Source organism: Macrotis lagotis, chromosome X (genome assembly GCF_037893015.1).
Source record: "Macrotis lagotis isolate mMagLag1 chromosome X, bilby.v1.9.chrom.fasta, whole genome shotgun sequence".
Taxonomy (NCBI): Eukaryota; Metazoa; Chordata; class Mammalia; order Peramelemorphia; family Peramelidae; genus Macrotis; species Macrotis lagotis.
Genome location: NC_133666.1, coordinates 185,955,554 through 185,980,466, shown reverse-complemented (window position 1 = coordinate 185,980,466; position 24,913 = coordinate 185,955,554). Strand labels below are relative to the sequence as shown.

General features: G+C 35.4%; 1 protein-coding gene across 4 annotated transcripts in view; it reads left to right on the top strand.

The window, feature by feature from the left end:
• The window catches only part of PAX5 (paired box 5), a 356,088-nt gene that overhangs the window by 108,588 nt on the left and 222,587 nt on the right, over window positions 1-24,913 (top strand). For all 4 annotated transcript variants that reach the window (XM_074203322.1, XM_074203324.1, XM_074203323.1 and 1 more), the window contains exon 6: window positions 4,134-4,309. In XM_074203322.1, coding sequence (XP_074059423.1) covers window positions 4,134-4,309 — 176 coding nt within the window. The remainder of the gene's footprint in view (window positions 1-4,133; window positions 4,310-24,913) is intronic.

The following is a 24,913-nucleotide window of genomic DNA, read 5'->3' as shown; positions in this document are numbered from 1 at the left end:
TAAGTGACCAGGGGCAAGTCACTGAATCTGTGCCTCAGACAACCTTTTAAGATAGTGAATCACCTACAAGTTGCTATCTCCATTAGTAAGCAGCTTTTATCACATGGTTGAATAATGGATCTATAAAAAAAGTAAATAAATAATGTGCAGAGTAATGTGCTAAGTGGTTGGGAGAGATATATGGAAAAATAAAAAGAAGTCTTAGTATTGAATTAGTGGGAAAAACACTATCTATGGAATCAGGGGATCAGAGTTAGAATTCTGACTGCCACTTTTTACTTTTGTGATCTTGGTTAAGAGGCTTCAGCTCTCTAGATCTCATCATCCTTCATCTCTAAAATGAGGGTATTGGATTAGATGACTTTTAAGATCCCTCCCACATCTAAAGCTTTGATCCTGCCCTCAAATAGTTTGGACTGTAGTAGAATGGTCCTTGATATCCCTTATATGAGATTATTTCTCATACCCCTAATTATCAGTCCTTCCTCAATCCTTTAAATTACTTTTTAATTTAAAAATATATTTTAAAATTACTTACTTAAAAAAAGTAAGTACCCCTATAGAGTGTGAGCTACTTGAGTGTTGAGACTAATTCTTATTTCTTTTTCTATGCCAATTAGCTGGTGCAATGTCTTGAAATTAGCTTGAACTAAATAAATATTTGTTTCCTTGAACTGAAAAACAAAGATCTCTCTCTCTTTCTTTTTCTTTCTTTTTTCTCTTTCTCTTCTTTTCTTTCTTACTCTCTTTTTCTCTATTTCATTTTCTTTCTCTTGGTATATATTCAGACTTATAATCATATCTATTTCCACATCTATACTGATATATATTAATATTTTATATATATCTAAATCTAAATTTACATATATAGATATATACCAACATAACTATTTATATCTGTAAATGTACACATACAACTATATCTATCTATAGATCTTGTCCATATCTATATCCATATTATTGTCATTTTTAGTTGTGTCAGATTCTTTGTGACTCCATTTGGGATTTTTTGGGCAAAGATATTGGAGTAGTTTGTCATTTCCTTCTCTAACTCATATTACATGAGGAAACTGGGGCAAATAGGGTTAAGTGACTTGCCCAGGGTTATACCACTAGTAAGAATCTGAGGTCAGATTTGAACTGAGGAAGATGAGTCTTCCTTATTCTGGCTTTACACTCTATTTATTGTGCCACCTAGTTCTGCCTGTACTTGATAGAATATACACATCCACACATATAGAGCAGTATCTATAGCTATATCTATAATCTATACTGTTATATCTACAGATATATGAGTCTATATATCTGAAGCTGTATGTCTATGGATTATCTACATCTATAGCTGTATGCATCTAGTTTACTTAAATATCTATAACTAACTATATATCTTATTCACATCTATATTCATGTTTCTATATCCATCATCTATACTCACATCTATATAGGCATATGGATGCATGTTTATATATCTATTTCTATAGGTATACAATCTAAATATACCTATATATGTCTATATCTAAATCCATACTAGCAATTTTAATGCAAAGTAGATTATATTTACAATGAAACTACAAACCACTGTGTGAAACTGGGGAAAGGAATTTTGGGCAGGAGGTACAGTAATCAGGGAATAGGAAAGACTGAGGACATAGCATTTGAATTGAGTCTTGAAAGGTGACTAGAATTTCAACAGCAAAAGTAATTGCTGGAAATAACTCAGGCATATTTGATTAGGTTTTTTTTAAAGCTGCTGTATACCCCTAAAACTTTCCTGAGGTCACATATTCAAGGGCAGAATATGATAAGTTCCATATATGCTAAATTACATTATTTATGGCCTATTTGCTTGCACCAATTCATCATGTTGAAACTCACTCTCAACTTAAAATTCCCTCTTAGCAATCACTGACATGTTCCTAGGCCCTGCCAAATGAAGAAAATTGTGAAATGATCCCGAAAAACATATCCTGATGTAGAGGAACTGAAGCTTCGGTTACTGTTATTATGATGTGCACAAAGCTTTTATAAATGTGCAAACACCATAACTGTCCGCATTCATAGATTACTAAAATCAGCAAAATGCTAGAAGTGATTCTTGAGCCATGGCTCAGCCATTGATGGGTTGAGACTAATATCTTTAAAAAAAATAGATCATTTGTCCTTTGAAGGTGAAGGGCTTTGGGTTTGATGGGGAAGGAGAAATGAATGGAGCAGAGAGATGTCTTGGTGAATCATTGCTGAGAGTATGTACAATCAAAGAAATAGGGCCATCACACATGTTCTAGTAGCTTCTTGGGCCCACTTAGATTATAAAATCTATACTGGGGTTTTCTTAGGCTCTAATAGCCTGAGAATAAACATAAAGCATAATTATAAATCATGTGTCTGATTTTGAACCTATTTGTAGGACTTACTCATTCAATTGAATGTTGCCCCTTTCAAAATGGTTTCTCCAAGTAACTACAAATTTATATCTATCATGCTGCCATTTTTGAGAATATTTTTGGGAGGACCTTCAGAATAATTACACATATTCTTTTTTCACTTGAAAGTAAATTTAATTTTTTGAAATCAGCCAAAGTCATTTGAAATCTAATGAGTAGGATGGTTGAAGGTTGGAAACTTTTTTAAAAAGTTTTTTTAAAGGGTGTGAGTACATAGTCATGAGAATTATTGTCTTTCTGTGACTTGTTAAATATTTTGGGGAATGTCAGGATTATTGCTTGTTTACTATTATGGTACATATTATAAGAAAACATCTGATCTGCTGATAACATTATCCTTGTCATTCTTGTTTTTTTGCATTTATCTTTTCATAGATAAATAAATGAGGGAAATATAAATAAATTAATTGCTATTCTTCTTGCCTTTGACATCATATTTTGAAAGTCAGGTCCAAGATATCAAAAATAATTTAATATCTAATATTTTCATGAATATGGGGGAGAATTGCTCAGAAATGCTGATGTTGGAGCTCCTTTCACCAATGTAAAGTGCAAATGTCAGTGACTTATTTTTCAGTTCTGTTCTGTACTCTCCTCCTCCTCTCATCTAGTCTTGTTTCATCTTGTTTTGTCTTGTGTTCTCTTCTTACCTCTCCTTTGCTCTTATCTGTATCTCTGTATCACTAGAATGTAAACTCCTTGAGGGTGGGGACATTTCATTTTCTGACTTTTTGTCCTCAATCCCACATGATGTTTAATAAATGCTCTTTTAGATTGAATTAGTCAATGTATCCTAAAATTGCCCAAGGCAGAGAAAGGATAATTGACTTACTCAGGTCATATAATACATGTCAGAATTTTTTCCTGCCTACAAATTCAAGCACTCTTTCCACTATGCCAATCTGTCCCTGACATTTGCAGGTAAATATTTATAATTTACCTTTTAAAATAATGATTTCCAGTTTAAAAGTCAGTTTCTCTCACAAGTATCCCTGACTCCTCTCAATTCCAGTGCTTTCCCTCTTTTAATTATTTCCTAAAATAGCTTGCTTCGTATGTATTTGTTTGCATGTTGTTTTCCTCATTAGCTTGTAAGCTCCTTGAGGGCAGAGCATCTTTTGCCTCTTTTTGGATCCTTAGTGCTTAGCAAAGTGTCTTGCACATACTAGGCACTTAATGTTTTGAATTGAATGGAAAGAAGTGAGAGTTGCCAAATTATCTGTCTTATTTTTATAAATGAAGAAACTGAGACTCAGAAAAGTTAAGTGACAATCAGCATCACAGGATGAGTGAATACTCATTGGAAATGAAATGTGACTGCAGTGGTCCCCTTGATCTTTATACTATATCACAAGTTTTAGGTTTTTCTCTTTTTATAAACCTTAGAAATTACTCCTCAATTAGAAGGGACAAGTGTGTGATATATGGATAACCTTTAGTTTTAGGTTGTTAGGTTGCCACAGTGGTGTAGATGAAAGAACTGGAAGACTTGGGCTCTAATTCTGATTCTAGCAAGAAGTTGCTGTGAGATCTTGAGCAAGTGACTTTAACCTTCCTGGATTCAGTTTCTTTCTTTGTATAATGAAGTGAATTCTAAGATTGTTTCTAGTTCTAATGTTTTAATATAGTCTTCTTTGGGCACATATAACATTTATTCAGCCTTTTTAAAAATTTTCTTCTCTTTCAAAGGTATTCAGGAGTCTCCAGTACCAAATGGCCATTCCCTCCCAGGCAGAGATTTCCTTCGGAAACAGATGCGGGGAGACCTTTTCACCCAGCAGCAATTAGAAGTGTTGGATCGAGTCTTTGAGAGACAACATTATTCTGACATATTTACAACCACTGAGCCCATCAAACCAGAGCAGGTACTATCATTAATCCTCACTGAACTCCAAGTGCATTATTATTATTTTAAAATGTACATATATATTCTCTACTGGTTGCCTATATATTCTGATTAGGAACTGTCAGGAAATCACTACTTAAGTTTTTATCAGTAGAAGATTGGGAAAAGTCTCTAAAAATTGTTTGGTTTCTCAATAAAGGGGCATGTTTGTGGGGCATGCTTTCTTCTTCCATGTGCTTAGTAGAGGAATTCCTCAGGACTCGAGACTTTGGCTCCATTGCTTCCCCTCTGTTTCCAGTGCTAGTGAAAGGGATTGACTGATTTTGCTTCTTGAATTCTCTTGGGATATTTGTTGAACGGACTCATGGTGACTATGTTCTTTGATGTTGAGGTAAAGCTATCTTGGGCAGTTATAGTTTGGGATGTTTATTCATTCATTCATTCATTTATTTATTTATTTATTTGTTTGTTTGTTTGTTTGTTTATTTTTTGCATGCCACACCTTGAGCATTAGAATCCAAGAGTTCAGCTTCTTAGACACCCAGATTTGTTGCAGAAAATTCAAGTAGAAGAGTTAATCCTTGTGAAAGCACTAGAAGGGTATTAAGCCAAGCTATTCTAATTAGTTAGGCTAAATGACCTTTCTGAGTATTATTTTTTCACAAGAAGTGGTCTGAAAGGGTGGATGGAATAGCAATGTAAAGATGCTTTTGTTTACTTTAGAGGGTATCTGGGGTCTGGATAAGAATCAGTGACATATTTGCTTATTAGATTAGAACTCTCGATAAAGATATAGTGGTAGCCAACATTTGCAACATTTCCCAATTTTCAAAGTGTCTCTTTATCTAGTATCCCCTTTGATACAATAACCTTGCAAGGAAGTCAATAAGTAAATAACTATTTATTTAATACCTTGTATTTATACTTGGAAATATGTTAAGTGGGAAGGACAACATTCAAACAACTATGTACAAACAAGACATAGAAAAGATAAACTGAAAGCAGTTAACATAGTGAAGGTACTTATGTGAAATGGGAATAGGAAAACGTTTTCATGTGGAAGGTGAGGTTTTAGTTGGGACATGAAAGAAGATGAGGAGGGAGAGAAATTATGGCCAGTGAAAATGTCCAGTATCAGGAAATGTCTTACTAGAACAACCAAGGAGACTAGGGTCACAGAATATGTAGAGAGGATTAAAATGTGAGAACACTAGAAAGGTAGGAGTTGGTCATTGACATGACAAGAAGCATATAATTGGTCCTGCAGGTGATAGGAATGGAATTTATTGAATGGTCAGACCAAAAATTTAGGAAGATCCCTTTGACAGCTGAGTGAAGGATGAACTGCAGTGGGGGAGATACTTGTGGTAGGCAGACCAATTAGTAGGCTATTAAAATAGTCCAGTTACTGAGGTCTGTATCAAAGAGAAGTAGGTCAGCAAATATTTTTCTAGAGATGAAAAAGATGAGGTTCAGGTAGATTGTTAAATAGCTTAATATGGCTAGTTAGCAGGATGACTGGGACTAGATGTCAGGTCTTCCAGCTCCAATTTAGTAAAGGGCCCTTTCCTCTATACAACATATCTAATATTAAATGATGATAGCAATACTATGTAATGCATTCATTTCTATAGTTGCTTGGTAATTTCTAACCTTATAGGTCAACTTGCAACAAAAACCAACTGGAAAAGGTTATCTGTAATTCAAAATGAAGACAGGGCCATATCCCTCACTAGTAAAATCAAATAGATGTTAACAATAAGATACAAATGGTACACATTATAGAGGAAGATACAGAAGAAAAAAAACTAATGAAAATGAAGTCTCTGACCTACATACTTTAAGGATCTATGGCATGTGGTGTCTCCCTCCACTGTAGCTGATCACAGTTTCTTCTAATCAGTGAAATAACTATTTTATCTGGAATGGTGTCTATTGTGGAATCTGAATGACCTATACAAGACATTTAACAATGAAACACACACACACACACACACACACACACACATTAAAGGTCTCAGGAAATAGCTTTAGTTTCTATCATTGAGAGACTGTTCACTTAAGGAAAAGATCACTTTGCTCAAATTAAGGCTACATCAAAAGTAATATATGTGTGCTTTGTTCTAACAATTCCCATCTTTTCTTTTGGTTTTCATATCTGTTGGGTAATTCCAAGGTTTGACCAAAGGAAAATCCCAGATTGTCCTAGATTGGCTGGTCTTCTCCATGTCACTTTTGCCTTCTCTTGCAGGGTTTTCAAACTCTGGCTTTAATCACATTGTAATTTAGAAAGCAAAAAAGAGGGGGATGTCAATCATTCCTCATTTTGATAAGGAGGGTGATTTTAATACATTATGCCAGGGAAACAGCCTTTTACAGTGTGATAAGTATCTTGAACTTTGGTTCATTAGTCTTCTATTAAAGTATAGATTGTTTCATCTGTAAAGTGAGCTCTTTAGAGATAAAGAAATCATAGATTTTATGAATTTCCATTTCTTTATCTCTCTACTCCCTTGACTCTCATACTTCCATCTACACAAGAATCTAACAGATATGAGGCTGAAAGTTGGAATTAGAGCCCATTTGAAGTGACCTGGTGGATAGAGCAGGAAGGTCAAAATTTAAGTACTGTCTCAGACCCTTATGAGCTGTGTGACCTTGGGCAAGTCACTTAACCTCTGTTTATCTTAGTTTCCTTGTTTGTAGAAAAGGGAATATTGCAGTATTGCTATGAGGATCAACCAAGATAACATATATAAAGCACTTTGTAAACATTTGAGTCATATATAAATGCTAACTATTACTATAGCTATTCATATTTGAAAGATAACCCATTTTTACTGGACCATTCTGACCTACTTTTATATCAACCTATGTACTATTTAATAATTTTTATTAATATGATAATACATGGTACAATTATTATTAATGTGATATTAATTATTAATAAACAATAATACAAGGTACAATATTTATATGATAATATGAACTAATTAATAATAATTCATGTTGCATAGATTTTCACTATTAGCTGTTTGTCATTGAGAGTTGGTGTAATATAGTGGATGACTAATATCTTGGAGTCAAGAAGACTTGTCTTGGTGCATTCAAATTTGGTCTCAGATATTTCCTAGTTGTGTGACCCTGGGCAAGTTGCTTAATCCTCTTTACCTTAGTTCCTTACCTATAAAATGAATTGGAAAAGGAAATGGTAAACCACACCAGTATTTCTGCCAAGAAAATCCCAAATGGGGTCATGGAATGTTGGACACAAGTGAAAAATGACTTAACAACAACAATAGTATTTATTTCTTTCCTAGAGCAGTATAATTCATGAACATAACCTGTTTCTTTGGTTGGTCCATTAGAATAAAGTGGCCAAACAGTCAACATGAGAAGGGAGAATCTTTGCAATACAGTATATGGAGAGGGAGAACATGCCACCACAACCATCATTGGGAGTTAATAAGAAACAGGCCCTGTAGGAAATTGGTCATTGTTCTGAGTTTAATAGATAGATGCTATAGGTGAAGAAATGTTGAAGAAAATCACTTTCTGCCTAGATACCACAGTGGTTAGAGCACTGAACTTGGGCTCAGGAAGTCCTGAGTTCAAATCCAGTCTCAGACACTTGCTCTTTGTATAAGTCTGGGAACAAGTTATTTAAACTTTGCATTAATTTTCTCAACTGTGAAATGAGGATGATAAGAGCACCTATTTCTCAGATTGTTGTGAGTATCATATGATCCTTTTTAGAGCTTTATAAATTCATGTTCTATTTCCACATCTAGTTTACAAATCGTGACTTATTTGTCTTTCTTTCTATCTCCTCCTTGCTCTGGGAGATTGATCCTGAGTCCTTATAACTATTTCATATTAGAAATTCTCTTCATACAGAGTCACAGTAGATTATACTGAGCTTTCCAAGTAAAACCTTGTAAAATTAATTTCTATATCTTCAGTCTTAAAAATTATTTTCCTTTATTGACCATTTTTCTCACCACCTTCTTAACCACCTTATCTTTATGGCTTTCTATATGGGTTTACAAAAGTATAATCTTTGGAATTTATAAAAAAAGAGTAAACAAAGATTCTCACTTATTGAGTCATGGTTAATCTGACAGAAGTATCATTTCTTCATACTATTTTTGGGAATGACATTCATTCATTTATTCGTTCACTGGAATTATTAGTTCATTGTCTATTAATGCAAAGCACTGTGCTAGACTGGAGGATATTAAAATATATAGAAGGCAGTTTCCGACCCTCAAAGTGCTTATTATCTAAGTAGGCTGGGTTAAGATCTATAAACAATATAAATATAAAACAATTTAGAATAGAAGCACAAAAATAAGAGTATGCTATGATATCTAACAGGAGAGACCTACTTTTAATTTTTTAAAGTTTGGGGATAATGAGTAAGTAAGAAAGAACTCAGTCAGGTATTCCTAAAGGGTTATTTGATGACTCAAGTTGTTGCCTGAAATCTTAGATTTGTTTGGGATCATGTTTTGAAGAATCTTGCACCATTACTCCCACAAAGCAACATAGGATGGGTAATTTCTTTAACATCTCGAGGAGATTTTAGAAAACACTAGTGCATAGTGAATATAATGTATATAGTACTGACCTTGGAATTAATCAATCAATCAATCTGAGTATTTAAGTACCTACTATTTGCCAGTCATTCTTCTGGGCATTGAAGATATTAGAAAAAGAAATGCAATCGGTGGTAGCTGAGTTGGACTGGAATTATAATAGTAATAAGAAGAATAAGAATAGCTCACATTTACATAGTGATTTAAATTTATTAAGTTCTTTACATCCATTTTTCCTGTCAATAATCCTCTGAGTTGGATACTATTATTTCCTCATTTTACAGAGGAGGAAATAGAGGAGGTTAAGGGATTTCCTTTACAACTACAAAATGTTTAAGGTCAGCCTCAAACACAGTTCTTCCTCACTCGTCTGGCACTGATATCATTTTATCCAAACAAATGAAGCAACATTGATGTTACCCTTAAAAAAATACTTGTTACAAATATTTTTACAATGCAATACAAAAAATACTTGTTACAAACAGCTATTAGCAACTGATTTTTTCCATTATATGTAGATTTTGTACATCAAAAGAACTTTCCTTGAATATCAATAGTCTTTTTTTAATGATTTTTGAGAAAAATATCTTTCAGGAGTCAGGAAATAAGCCACCAGATTTGTTAAAGAATGGGTATTATAAAATTTAAATCCTGAAGGGACCCTAAGAAAAAAATGAAGTTCTATAACCCCACTAACATGAAAAAAGTGAGGCTTAGAGAAGAGAGGTCAGAGCCATCACAAACATGGTACAATTGGTGCTTTGACCCAGATCACCAATATGGGGAAGATGTGGTCTTCCTGGGCACCCAACACCCTATTCCTCACTCTGAAGTGAGACCTCTATTGACTTGTCACCACTTTCCCTGGAGTATCTCTTGAGGCCTTCATGTTCTCTGTGAGGTTATGGGCTGAACTTTAAAAGAATAAAAACAATAATTATAGCTAGGATTTATTTAGTTTTTGAGGTTTACAAAGTGTTTTAAAAATTGGGAAAGGAAGGGAATGATTCTGGGGAAGTGACTTGCCCAAGTACACACAGATAGCAAGGAAAAGAATCAGGATTCAAATCCAGGGGCTCTGGATTTGACTCTCCATTCTTCCTATCACACACACTAGCTCCCTTGAACTAAATAGATGCTTAGTAATCAGTTTGATTTGGTTTTGAAGACATCACAAGACATTTGTGAAGATTTCTACAATATCCTTCTGAATAAGGTCCTGATGGACCAGCCAGATATTGATGGTCAGACCCAAAGCTTGGACCTGAGACTGAACTCTAAACAGCACAATGACTGACTCAGCATTTTCCCAGTTAATCTGATTCACCTTCTTGTAATGTACAGTAATTAGGAGAGATGAAAGGTGAGGAGGAGCTAGAGGATCACTGTGTGCACAAGAGCACTGGACTATGAATGACATACCCTTGTTTCCTGCTAGGCAATAACTTTTGACAAATGATGGCTTTGACAATATGGCTGTATTATTTGAAGGGGAAAAGATATTCAAGGGTATTCAAGGGGAGTCTGACTAGCAATTAATCCCATTGAATCTTGAAAGATGGATATTCCAAAGTGGCAATTACTTGTAAGCACAACCTCTGCTTTGTAGTTCAAAAAGGGGGTATATGTATAAACATAGGCTTGCATAAGTATATCTTTTATTGTTGTTCAGCCATGTCAAACTCTCTGTGATCTCAACTGAGGTTTTTTTTGGCAAAGATTCCAGAGTGTTTTGACATTTACTTTTCCAGTTCATTTTACAGATGAGGAAACTGAGGCAAACAGGGTTAGGTGACTTGTCCAGGATTACACAGTTATGATAAGTGTTTGAGGCCATATTTGAACTCAGAAAGATTGGAACTGCCTGACTCCAGGTTTAGCACTCTATCCACTGTGTCACATATCTGCTCATACTTGTATCTACCTAGATATCAATCTAATGGGATGGACTGTGGAATGGATTCCTTTGTGGAAACTTCATCTTATGCCTCATGTGTAACCTCATAGAATCATAGAACTTAGAACTAGACGGGATCTCGTAGGACATGTCCAAATCTTTAATTTTACAGATGAGGAAACTGAGGTTCAGAGAAATGATTAAATTTAAAATGATTTGCCAGTTTTAAAGGATTACCCATTTCATGGAAAGTAAGTAAAAGAACTGGCATTTCTATTGAGGTTCAAGAGTTGCCTGTGATCCTGAGAGGTTACATGACTTACTTGTCCCTGGTCGCACAGCTAGTATGTGAAGGGGTAGTGTGAAGTTCAGATGGAATAATGGTTGGAAGTCATTTTGCAAACCTTTAAGTTCTATAATGACTGTTGTTGTTGTTGTTGTTGTTATTATTATTATTATTATTATCATTATCCTAAAATCATAAGTACTCTGCTCTGGTAATGATATCATTTACTGCATTCCTGTTGAACTCAGGTAATGTTTGCAGGTCAACCCAGGGGTATGCTGATAAAATGTTTAACAATCAGGACTGTATGTATTTATTTTTTTAAAAAAATATTTATTTATTGTGAATTTTACAATTTTCCCCTACTCTTGCTTCCTTACTCCCATCCCCCCACAGAAGGCAGTCTGTTAGTCTTTACATTGTTTCCATGGTATACATTGATCTAAGTTGAATGTGATGAGAGAGAAATCATATCCTTAAGGAAAAAGAAATAAAATATAAGAGATAGCAAAATTACATAATAAGATAATAGGTTTTTTTTAAAATTAAAGGTAATAATCTTTGTTCAAATTCCACAATTCCTTTTCTGGATACAGATGGTATTCTCCATTGCAGATACCCCAAATTGTGCCTGATTGTTGCACTGATGGAATGAGCAAGTCCATTAAGGTTGATCATCACCCCCATGTTGCTGTTAGGATTGTACGCAGACTTTTAAGTTTAATCTGCATTATTCATAGTTTCCTGAGTCTAGAGAATCTATAAAAAAATAGAGCCCTGATTTTGTAGTTCCAGTTAGAGGGGACTCCAACACCCATTGAGTATGTGTCAGAGGGAGACTTGAACTCTGGTCTTCCTCCTCCAATATTATCTCTTTATCTACTATGCCTTGAAAGAGGGAGAAATATGAATAATTGTCAAACTGACTATATAATGTTCTTTGCAATGATTGACATGGTTTTTTGATTGCATCTGCAACAAAAGTGAGAGGATGAACCATTTGAAATCTGATTTACCTTATTTCTCACTCTTTTTTTCCCCCTCCCAAATTTCTTGGCTGATTGATTTGAATTAGTTACTGTTTTGGATGCTTGCTGATACAATATAGTACTCTAGACTTTTTGCATCCCAAGCAGACCTATCCAAATACATATACATATACATACACATACACATACATGTAATATACATGTACATGTAATATACATATACATATATACCTTGCCCAAAGAAAAATAAGAACTTAAAAAAAATCCAGCTTCATATTTGTTCAGAGCCCAATTATCACATTTCCATTACACCCAATATACAATTCTGACTTCTGAACATTATGTTGTGGGTTTGGATCTATAGGCTCTGAGAACGAAAGAGAAATAATTAAATGGGACATATGAGGATGCATGAGGTAGGAGTTAATGGAGACATATTCTCAAGGAAATTAAGTATTTCCTTTAAAATATTGAAAAAGCAATTCCACTTTTTCCTAAGCATGAGGTAGATAAAAATAACCTTGAAGAAGGATTTTTTTAAAGGGAGCTTTGTTGTTAGTACTATTATTGTTGTTGTTTTTTAAATAGCAGAATCTATTTGAGCAAAACTCCCTTTGATTCTGTCTGTAGTTTTATTGGTGGGAGCATAAAAACCTCCTAAATCCAGTCCAAGAAGCCCATCAACAGAGAAAATCCTTCCCATATTTACTCTCAGTAGACTATTAAACAACACCAGGCGATTAATTTGGCTTTTGAGTCTTCTCTAAAGCCCATAAAAGCGCACAGTTGTCAAATGGAGTTCATTTTAATTTCCTTTCAATCACAGTAAATTATTCAGGTGATAAATCAGCTGGGGCAGCCTCCTGGCTGTAATAGAAACCCTAATTCCTGGCTAATTATCCAGCCCATTGCTGCCAACAGATCAATACCACCACAAAATGGAAAGGGCTAAGGGCCTGCAATTGGGCAGGGAGACAGAAAGACAGCTGGGAATAGTAACATGCAGATGACCTCCCTTGAAGTTCAAAGGTCACAGGAGGTTAAACTGGGAGAAGGCTTGTGCCCCTTTGGAGAAGGAAAAAAAAAGGAAAAGCTTCTCACTTTCCTAAGCTAATTTTTAAAAAAAAAATTATGGTATTTTCTCTAGGTGACTTGAACATTATAGCATACCAAATTCCAGCATCATGCCTTTTTCTTTCTATAGCAGTCTTAGCAGTGTGCTTCTGAACACTCTTATAGGACAAAAGTGAAATAATGGGACAAAATAGAATAGGATAGAACTTCGAAGCTTGATTCAATTCAATTTCAGTGAACCAGATATTTATTAAATACTAAGCAACCTCAGGGTTGGGGGGTAATATGGGGATTTGCATGGGAAGGATGTGTAGACAGAGGTATGGACTTTGACTTGGGACACCTTGGTTTGAATCTTTTCTCTTAAATTTACTGCTTCTGTGACCATGGACATAGCCCTTAATCTCTTCAAGACTCAGCATCTAGAAAATAAGGCCTGTAGTAGCTACCTCACAGGGTTATTATGAAGCTGACACTGAAAACTTCAAAACACTAAAAAAAAGTTATTATTATTATTATTTCAGGTATTATGGTAGACCTGATGACATATTCTAATATGGGTAAGGTTTGGTTGTCATCTTTCATTCTTGAAGAATATCAAAATTGGGGTCAAAATACAGTGTATCTGACTGTGACTGATTAGACCAGTATAAGCTCAGAAGTTGAATGGGGGGAGTGAGTGATGAAGGACAGGTACACAAGAGCCTAGGTGTCAACTGGGTGATGCAGTGGATAGAACACTGACCCAGGAAGCATGATAGACATGAGTGCAGACACTAACTAGCTGTGTGACCCTGGGCAAACCACTTCACTTCTATTTACCTCAGTTTCTTCTTCTGTAAAATGGGCATAATGATACTACATACCTGCCAGGGTTGCTGTGAGGATAAAATGAAGTGTTTGCATAAATTTTGCAAAAATGAAAACACTGTATAAATGTCATTATTACTACTACTACTACTACTACTACTACTACTACTACTACTACTACTACTACTTATATAAGAGGAAGAAAATATTTATGTGTAAAGAAGAGTTGCAGGCAATATTATGGGAAATTGAGGAGGGAAAGAAAATCAAGAAATTGTTCAAAGATCTTGAAGGAAAGTAGCATATAGCTTGTATTTAGACCTGGTCTATGTTCAAATCCTACCTCTGGCATTGCTTGTGGGACCTTGGTCAATTCATTTAACAACATGGATCTTAGTTTCTTCATCTGTAAACTGAAGACTATATGACTTCTTAAATCCTTTTCAAATCTAGGTCTATAATCCTGTGAACAGGTGGAAGAATTTGAGAACACATATCACAACATTCATTATTTGTATATTTCTTTTACATAGGGCTTAGACCTTGGATTTTTATCATTTCTGGGAATTCCTTGGGTGAGATTGCTCCCTCTCCCAATGCAAGTTGATGCTTTTCCTACAGTTTATAGTCTTAGAAAATAGATTAGATCAGGGATGTCAAAATAAAGTAGAAATCCCCAGGGATTGTATCTTGATTTAAAAAAAGCACTTCTTGTTCATTTGTTTTAGGGTTTTTAACTGATCTCTGATTTTATTTCATTTTAAAATTTTTTTTCAAATTTAAATTTTATTTTTTCCAATTACATGTAAAGATAGTTTTCAACTTTCATTTTTCGTAAGATTTTTGAGCTCCATATTTTTTATGTCTCTTCCTTCCCTCCCCCTTTCCATGACAGTGAGTAATCTAGTATAATCATTTTTTTTGTTTTTTTGCAAGGCATTTGGGTTAAGCAACTTGCCCAAGGTCACACAGCAAGGTAATTATTAAATGTCTGAGGCCAGAATTGAACTCAAGTCCTCCTGACTCCAGGGCTGGTGCTCTATCCGCTGTGCCACCTGGCTGCCCCATTTTTTCTTTTTAAAAAAAATTATTTATTTATTTTTGAAGTTTACAATCCCCCCCCAATCTCACTTCCCTCTTCCCACCCCCCAGAAGGCAGTCTGTTAGTCTTCACATTGTTTCCATGCTTTACATTGATTTAATTGAAAGTATTGAGAGAGAGAAATCATATCCTTAAAAAATAGACTATAAGAGATAGCAAGATTACATAATAAGATAACAGGTTTTTTTTTTAATTAAAGGTAATAGTCTTTGGCCTTTGTTCAAACTTCACAATTCTTTCTCTGGATAAAGCTGACAAATTGTGCCTGATTGTTGCACCGATGGAATGAGCAAGTCCATTAAGGTTGATCATCACCACCATGTTGTTGTTAGGATGTACAATGTACTTCTGGTTCTGCTCATCTGGCTCAGCTTCAGTTCATGCAAATTCTTTCAGGTTTCTCTGAATTCCCATCTCTCCTGGTTTCTAATAGAACAATAGTGTTATATAACATACATATACCACAATTTGTTCAGCCATTCTCCAATTGATGGGCATTCACTCAGTTTCCAATTCTTTGCTTCCACAAACAGAGCTGCTTTGAATATTTTTGTACAAGTGATGTTTTTACCTTTTTTCATGATCTCTTCAGGGTATAGACCCAGTAGTGGCATTGCTGGATCCAAAGGCATGCACATTTTTATTGCCCTTTGGGTGTAATCCCAAATTGCTCTCCAGAAAGGTTGGATGAGTTCACAGCTCCATCAACAATGTGTCCCAGATTTCCCACATTCCTCCCAACATCGATCATTGTCCTTTCTGGTCATATTGGTCAGTTTGAGAGGATGCATGATCATTTTTAGCATATTTCCATGTTAGCCTTGTTATGAAAGAGAGTCAGAAAAGAAAAAACCTTGACAAGGAAAAAAATTTAAGTGAAAAATAGTATGCCTTGGTCTGCATTCACACTCTGTCATTCTTTCTACAGATCTGGATGGTATTTTCCATCATGTCACTTAGAATTGTCTTGTTTCAATTGATTTTGACTCTTTGTGACTCTATTTGGGGTTTCCTTGGCAAAGATATTGGAATGAATTGCCATTCCCTTCTCCAGTTCATTTTATAGATGAAGAAATTGAGGTAAACAGGATGAAGTGACTTGCCCAGGGACACTGTCAGAGGCCAGATTTGAACTCAGAAAGAAGAATCTTCCTGACACCGGGCCCAGCACTCTATTATAGTACTTAGTGGTCTCCTCTCCCCCAACTATACATGTTTACTTATTTCTTTTTTATTGATAGTTCAGCATATTAAAATAAGATAGAAACTGCATTTTAATTTAGTTCAGGCCACACTTGAGAGTATGTGAGTCACATGTGGCCAATGGGCAGTGTGTTGGTATAACATGCCTAAGTGTGGTCAAAACCAGATTTAGAGCCCTAAAATTTAAATAAGGATCCGATGACTCAATCAGAATCACACAATCAGGTTATGTCAGAGGTGGGAATTGGTTTTTTGGATTTTGAGGTCTGATGTCTGTTAATAGACAATTTATATTAATGATTCCTAGATTTAAATGGTGGTTATGATTTTGGAGGCAAGGGATCAGAAGTATTAAGAACAAATTTTTGTATATGGTTCTAAACTTGGATGAAAAAAATTACTTCTAAATTCTTAACACTTTGCCTCTTTAGTCCTTTCCCCAACCAGCATTTCTAAGTTTGCAAAACAAATGATTACTTTTTGTTCTTAAATTTCTTGAGTGCCAAGGTGTGTCTTCCTTTCTGGTGAGCACTCATTAGCTGTGGATCCAACTTTCAGACTTTGGGGGGCTTGTTGTTTGCAAGTGAGGGAGGATGTTTCTTGACAGAGCTAGAAAGTGTGGTTCAATTATTTTTAGGGCTGTTGGAATCAGTGCTGTAATGTTATCATGGCTCAGTAGGAGTCAATAATTTCAGCCGTCATTGTCTCAAATGAACAAAATGACTTTTGGTCGATACCATCCAGCTACAAAAATAACTTGTGATCTTTACTGTAGCAAAGTACACTGGACATTATTTATACACGGTCTATTATAACAGGGCACTTAGTGTTTAATCCTCATTGGCTTAAATTAGTGACTGAAGGATCTGTCCAGCAATTCTGTCCTCACAGAAAAAAAAAACAAACCCAAACCTAACCTTACCATATAGCACGTGTTACTGCAGAATCATGCTGGCATAATGGATAGAGTGTTGGCCTGGAAGTTTGGAAAACCTGGGTTCCATTTCTTTCCTCAGACACATATTGGCTGTATGACCTTGGTAAAATTACTCTCATTTCTTGTCCCAGTGGCTCAGCACAGTCTGGACCACCCTCCATATTGTTTTGATGGCCCAAGATTCCATCAGATGGATTGGAACCCATGAGAAGCTTGCTCATGCAGAAAGGTAGACTGTGCATATTGCTCATTAGGAGTCAGGGTTTATTATCTCCAGTAGCATCTCTCCTAGGACCAAACCAGAGATTTCTCCCCCTTGCCTCAAAACTCTAGAAAAACTTCCAGGCAGCTAGGTGATGCAATGGATAGAGTACTAGCCCTGGAGTCAGGAGGTCTTGAGTTCAAATATGACCTCAGACACTTAATAATTGCCTTGGACAAGTCACTCTTAACCCCATTGCCTTAAATAAATAAAAATTTTACAAAAGGAAATCTTCAAGGCTATAATATCTGTGACTCAAAATGTGAAAATTGGCCTTGAAGAGTCTGACTAGCTCAGAAGCTTGGATGACTCTAAGATCCCAGAGCAAGAACAGAATTTAAAGCAATGACTAAGCCTCAGAAAGAAGAGGATAGGAAAGAAAGCATGGAATGGGTATGAGATGCTATTGCTACAGCTATATTTTTTAAAAAAGAAACAAACAATGCCCCCCACCTCCCCAAACTGTAGTAGAAGTCAGCTGGAAGGATGGAGAGAAGTCAAAGTCCTTCTTCCTTCTTGCCAGTCATTCTCCTTAACCTCCATAAAAAGGTTACCTTTTTTCATTCAGTTTCCTAATCTGTGAAATGGGGATAATAAAAATATCTAATAATACTATGAGAATAAGGTAAGATAATGGATGTCGAGGGATTTATGAAACTTCAAAAATGCTCTATTAATGTTGGTTATTTTGACATTAGAGATCTGACAACCTCACTATTGTTTGAGTTAGGATCTTTAAGGGATCCTATATCTTTAAGGGATCTCTAAGGGATCCAGGTCCTTTTTTCCCCTCCAAATCCATGTTCCTATTCCCAAGAACTGGAACCCTCCTTTTAACAAAGAAAAACTATTAAGGAAAAACAATCAGTACCATCACTGTTTGACAATGGGGGCAATATTCTGCCCTCAAAGTTCCCGATTTCCTACCAGGAGAAGTGAAGTATATTTCATTTTTGTTTTCTGGAATTTTTTCCCCATTTATTCAAAGTTTGGTGAACCACTGTGTTGTGGTGTGTGTGTGTGTGTGTGTGTGTGTGTGTGTGTGTGTGTGTGTGTGTACGTGCCTATGTGTGCCTGTGTGTTTCTGTGTCTGTTTGTCTCTGTGTCTGTGTATCTGTGTGTCTGGGTAAGGGTAAGGGAATCAATCAATAAATACTTCATAAGCACCTACGATGTGCTTGACCCTGTGGTAAGTACCGGAGATGCAAAAAGAGCAATAGACAGTTTCTACTCTCAAGGAACTCACAGTCTAACAGAGGAGACAATATGCAAAGAAATACAAGCAAAACAAGCACTATGTAGGATAAATTGGAGATAAACAGAGGGAAGACATTGAATTGAAGAGGGATTGGGGAAAACTTCTTGTAGAAGGTGGGATTTTTAAATTGAGACTTAAAAGAAGCCAGGGAGGTGAATAGTATCAGATTTTGTTTACAATTCTTTCTTCTGACCTTAAACATCTACTTTTGCTGACAAGTGAATTTATATACATGAAAAATATGTGAATTTTCCAAGAAATTTCACCCCTTGCCTCAAGAAGAGGTCAACATGTTACATGAATGTGTGAATGAGCATAAGCTCATATAAGTTTTTCTATGCTTTTCTCGTGGAAAAATGCTCATGCTCATGCTCATTATTTGTTGAAACAATCTTTTACATTGATGTGCAACAATTTATTTATCCATTCCTTAGTTGATGGACATCTTTGTTTCCAGGTCTTTGCAACCACAAAAAAGTTCTACTATCAATAATTTGGTGAACATGGAACATTTATTTTTATCAGTGATGTCCATGGGGTATATACTTAACAAAGACTATGGAAATTTTAAACATTTTTTACATAATTCCAAATTGCTTTTTAGAATAATATTTCACGGGGCAGCTAGGTAGTGCAGTGGATAAAGCACTGGTCTTGGATTCAGGAGGATTAGAGTTTGAATCTTGCCTGGGACATTTGACACTTACTGGCTGTGAAAGCTTAGGCAAATCACTTCAACCTGATTGCCCCGCATCCAGGGCTGTCTCCAGTCATCGTGATTCCTATCTGACCACTGACCCAGATGACTTTGGAGGAGAAAGTGAGACTGGTGGCCTAGCACAGCTCCCCCCTCACTCAAATTCAATACATGTGCTTGTCATGGCATCATCTCCCTGATGTCGTGGTCTTCTTTGAAATGAAGGACAAAAAAATATTATACTATTTCACAATCCCACCAACAATATATTAGTGTCTGTTTTCCCACAACCTCTCCAACATTGATTATTCTCATTTTTTATCACGTTTGACAATTTGCTGGATATGGTATGAAAATTCATGACTGTTTTGATTTATATTTCTCTAATTATTAGTTATCTAGTGAATTCTTCATAGGGTTGTTATCACTGCAATTTTTCTTTCAAGAACTTTGACCACTTTTTTTTTTTTTAGGTTTTTGGCAAGGCAAATGGGGTTAAGTGGCTTGCCCACGGCCACACAGCTAGGTAATTATTAAGTGTCTGAGACCAGATTTGAAGCCAGGTACTCCTGACTCCAAGGCTGGTGCTTTATCCACTACGCCACCTAGCTGCCCTGACCACTTTCTTATTAGGAAAATATCTTTTTTTAATTGATGACTTTGATTTTATATCACATTTATTTTCAAATATACTCAGAGAGTCAGTTTTTGTAGCAAAGATTTACAAATATAGAGGGAAAAATTTCAGCAAAATCAATCGGCTTATCAACTGTGTTTAAGAGTATTTTTAGTATTTCACATCTATAACCCCCACTTCTGCAATGAAGGGAGAAAGGTGATTTTTTTTGATTGGTCCTGACATTTATATAGTAGTTGATAGTTTTGTTGCTTCTATTTACATTGTGCAGTCAGTATAAAATTGTTTTCCTCGTTCTGATTATTTCATTCTGTATCAATTCATATAAATTTTTCTGTGCTTCTCTGAATTATTATTATTATTATTATTATTATTATTATTATTATTATTATTACTATTATTAGGACTGAGCCTCCCAATTTCACCCTGGTAGAAATCCAGGGACTACTATTACTCATGGGACTGATTTCCCCTGCTGATAGGAATGGGAACTTATATCTGATTCATTTGTGGCCTGGGCTAGGGATAGAAAATAAAGTAAAAACAATCCCTGCCTCCAAGGAGTTCATAATACAATTGGAGAGGTAATCTGTAAACAAAGAACAAGAAATTTGATGATGATGATGATTTTGTCCTTTGTTCTTGAAGAAGACCATGACATCAGGGGAGGTGATGCCTTGACCATAGGCAATCTGGAAGCCCTCCTGCTCCTAGGGACTCACTATTTTAATGCCTGGCTTAGTTTGTACACTTCATCTACATTACATACTTCAGTTTCATATGTCTGAACTCAAAAGATCTGGCAGTCTCAACCTCCTCTATATCTGAGATTACAAGCATGTACCACCATTCCTGACTTCTCTCTTCCAATTCACTATTTATTACATACAGTGCAGTAAGATTCCAATAGATTTATATACAATTATTTGTTTAGCCTTTCCTCAACTGATGGAAAGCTTCAGTTCTTAGATGCCATTTTATTTTTCATTTTTTATTGTAATAGTATTTTTTCCAATTACATGTAGAGATAGTTTTCAACATTAATTTTTGTAAAATTTCCCCCTCCCTTCCTTCCCTTCCTACCTTCCTAAGTCAGCAAGAAATAGATGTCTTTAAAAAAAAGATAAACTGAGTATAAAAAGAAGTGATTTGTTCAAGTCTCTCTCTCTCTCTCTCTCTCTCTCTCTCTCTCTCTCTCTCTCTCTCTGTCTCTCTCATACACACACACACACACACACACACACACACACACAGACACTCACTCACTTTTTTTCTCCATTCCCACTCTCTATCCCCATCCCTTGAGGACCCAAACAGAAAACAGGAGTTCATATCATAGAGGCATTTATTGATCCTTCTCTATATCTTGGATATAAAACCAAACAGTAAGAATTTATGGGATAATATTATATCATATGGCATGGCTCCATAGTTTTACAGCAGAATATTGATAATGGGTTGTGGGGGGCAGTGACATTAGACATGTTTTATAGTTTGTTTATCATTATTTTAGGATATATCTGGGGACTCATGTTGGTGGCAGGAATTAGAAAGATCTGGATGGGATAGAATGTTAGTGGCAGGGAAGTTTGTAGAGTTGACAGGTTCCAAGATTCCAACTGGAATGTTGGTATGACAGATTTCTGTTATGGTTTTATGTCAATGTCTTGGAATTCTGTAAAACCCACACTTTCTAAAGTTTTCAATCCCATCACTATTTTCCTTGCTAAAGAATACAGTAAGGAGAACAATTTAAACCTCAGAAGAAAAGGTCCTTAAAATAATTTAAAAATCACTTTTAGAATGTTTGTCTGGGGTATGAAAAATATTTTGTCACACACTAACAATCTCAAGTTACTTTCTATAACTTAAGAATACATTAAATGAAAAATTCCTTGACTTGATACTACTTTCATTTCATTTAACTCCTTTTCAAGTTTTCCCCCAGATATCATTATGGAGTTCATATGTGATGATTATTGCCTCTATCTTTTACTCACATTTAGATAAATAGGAATCTGTTTAGGTGATAATTGGATTGGGAAATAATGCAGAGCATAATATGGCTTTGGGAAGAGTTAGTCATGTTGAAGGGTTGCTCATTTTTTAATTGTGGCGATCTTAATTGATCAGCCACTAAATTAAATTACTAATTACAACTGTGTACTAGGAACTTCTCAGCAAATAAATAAGCATTTATTTATTAAGTCCCTACTAACCTCTGGGGATAAAAAATAAAGCAAAAACAATCCCTGCCTTCAAGGAGTTCACAATAAAATTGGAGAGGTGACCTGTAAACAAAGAACAGGAAATATGATGATGATGATGATGATGATGATGATGATTTTGTCCTTTGTTCTTGAAGAAGACCATGACAGCAGGGAAGGTGATGCCTTGACAAGCATGTGAACTGGATTTGAGTGAGGGAAGCCTGTGCTAAGTCACCAGTCTTACATTCTTTTCTAGAGTCATCTGGGTCTAGTGGCCAGATATAATCAAGACAACTGGAGATGGTACTGGATGGAAGCAATCAGGGTTAAGTGACCTGTCCAGGCCACACAACTAGTAAGAGTTAAGTGACTAAGTCCTCCTGACTCCAAGGCCAATGCTCCATCTTCTGTGCCACTTAGCTGCCCTTGTAGAGTTTAATCCAGAGAAAGAATTAATAGAAATATGTGTAAAATTATTTTAGATATATACATATACATACACATGCATATATACATACATGCATATTTTCGCCTAATGGTAACTATCTCTAGGATGAGGGGGGAGAAAGGGAAAAAATAAATTTACATGATGACTTTACTATATTTTTAAAAATATATAGCAAGCTATAGGAAAATAGATTTGCAGTTTCCTGTGCAATTAACTTTTTTTTATTATACTATATTATGAAAATGCTTGTTTTATTCCATAAATTAAAAATTAAATAAAATTGAAATAATAAAAGGAAAAAACAAAAGTAGAGAGATTATTCTTTAATCCATGCTAAGTGATGAAATCACTTAGTAAAATAATATATGGTGAAGAGAGAAGAGGATACAGGACAGAGCTTTGGGTGATACCCATGGTCATTAATCATCGCCATGATGAAGACCAACAAAAGAAACTGGGAAGGAGTGGCCAGATAGGTAAGAAGAGAAGGAGGAAAAAGCAGTATCACAAAAGCTTGGAGAGAAGAGAGTATAAAGGAGAAGAGGATGAGTGATTGATAATGTCAAAGGCTGTAGAGTTTCAGGCAAGAAGGATGAATATTTCAGATTTCGTCTGAATATTCAGAAATATTTTCAATTTCTCCAGCCCCTTTCCTTTCCTTCCCTAAGGGAGACCTTTAGGATTTTCTTACCTCTTACTCTAACTTACTTGATTCCTATATACTCTGTGATCCAGGGTCACTAACCTCCTTGCTCTCAGCTCCAGGCACTTTCTCTGGCTGTCCCCATACCTGGAATGCTCTCCCTCCTCATCTCTGCCTTCTGACTTCCATTACTTCCTTCAAGTCCCAGATAAAATATCTCCTCCTACAGGAAGTGTTTCTTGATTCCCCCATACTTCTAGTGTTGTTGATTAGTTCCAATTTATTCTATCTTTATTTTGTTTGTACATAGTTGTTTTGCATATTGTCTCCTCCATTAGACTGTAGGAATTCCCTGAGAGCAGGAACTTCTTTGTATTATCAACATTTGACACAGTGTCTGGTACATTTTTATAAACATAAATAAATATTTAATGACTGAATGACTGACCATATGTAGACCCAGGTATCTTGATTTCCAACCATTTCATTACACATAAATAATTATCTCATTTGATTTGAAACAGGCATTATTATCTACATTTTGCAAGGTAATACAACTATTGACTGGATAGTGTCACTGAACATTTCTGAACTTCTGTTTTTATCTGGGAAATGGGAATTGCTAATATCTCTTGGGGTTGCTGTGAGGGTCAAATTAGATCATGTAAATAACTCACTTTATACATTTTGAAGCTCTGTAAAAATGTCAGTTATTATCTCTCCTCCTTTCTTTAGGCAAAAAACCTCACATTTCTGAAGTTGACCTTGTAGAAAAGACAAAAGACTGAATGAGAACATTATTTACCACAGGATCATGTTATAGTGATACTGACCTTTCTTCTAATCTTTATGTTAACCTGAAGAAGAAAGAAGGCAGAATCTATAAGCAAATAAGCTTTCTTGTGTACTTGTTTAATGAGTTGCAATGATAACTGGGATCTGTTACTTTAAACTGAAAAGTCCTTGTAACCCTTAGTTCTTCAGTGTTGAAGTATAACTACTCTTCTTAGTCCCTTAATGGGCATATCTCCTAATGGATCAATGTACTCTTTGCTCTTCCTTTTGAAGGCAGAAGATGTCAGGGGAGAGACTTAACTCTCTGGTCTTGTAATTTCTTTTCTATTCATCTCTCATTTTCAGACTCAATGATGGGGTTCTCTCCTATACTATCCATATTTAGATGCTACCCAAAAGGCAGATAATGCAGGACTTTTCTTGCTGCCATATCAGCATGTGAGGTCAGGAAATAATTTGGAGGAGAGGTAGGAAGCTTAGAAAGTCAACTTTCTTGGAAAAATATGATGGTTTGAGAGCAAAACTCTAACTTTTTTTTCCTGCTGCCTGTTTTTCTTACTTATTGTGAACCAACAGGAAATATCATTTAAGGGAAGTCAAATAGAATCTTATTCATTGAGGAAAAAAGAATGAAAAAGATATTTTTTTGGTAATGGTTAAGGAGGATAGAAATGAAGCCAGAAAGGAAGAAATTTATAATGGTTAATATCAACAATGGTACTAAAGGATTTTTACAGATGAATGAAGGGAAGAAATTATATTTTAACATTAGAAGTA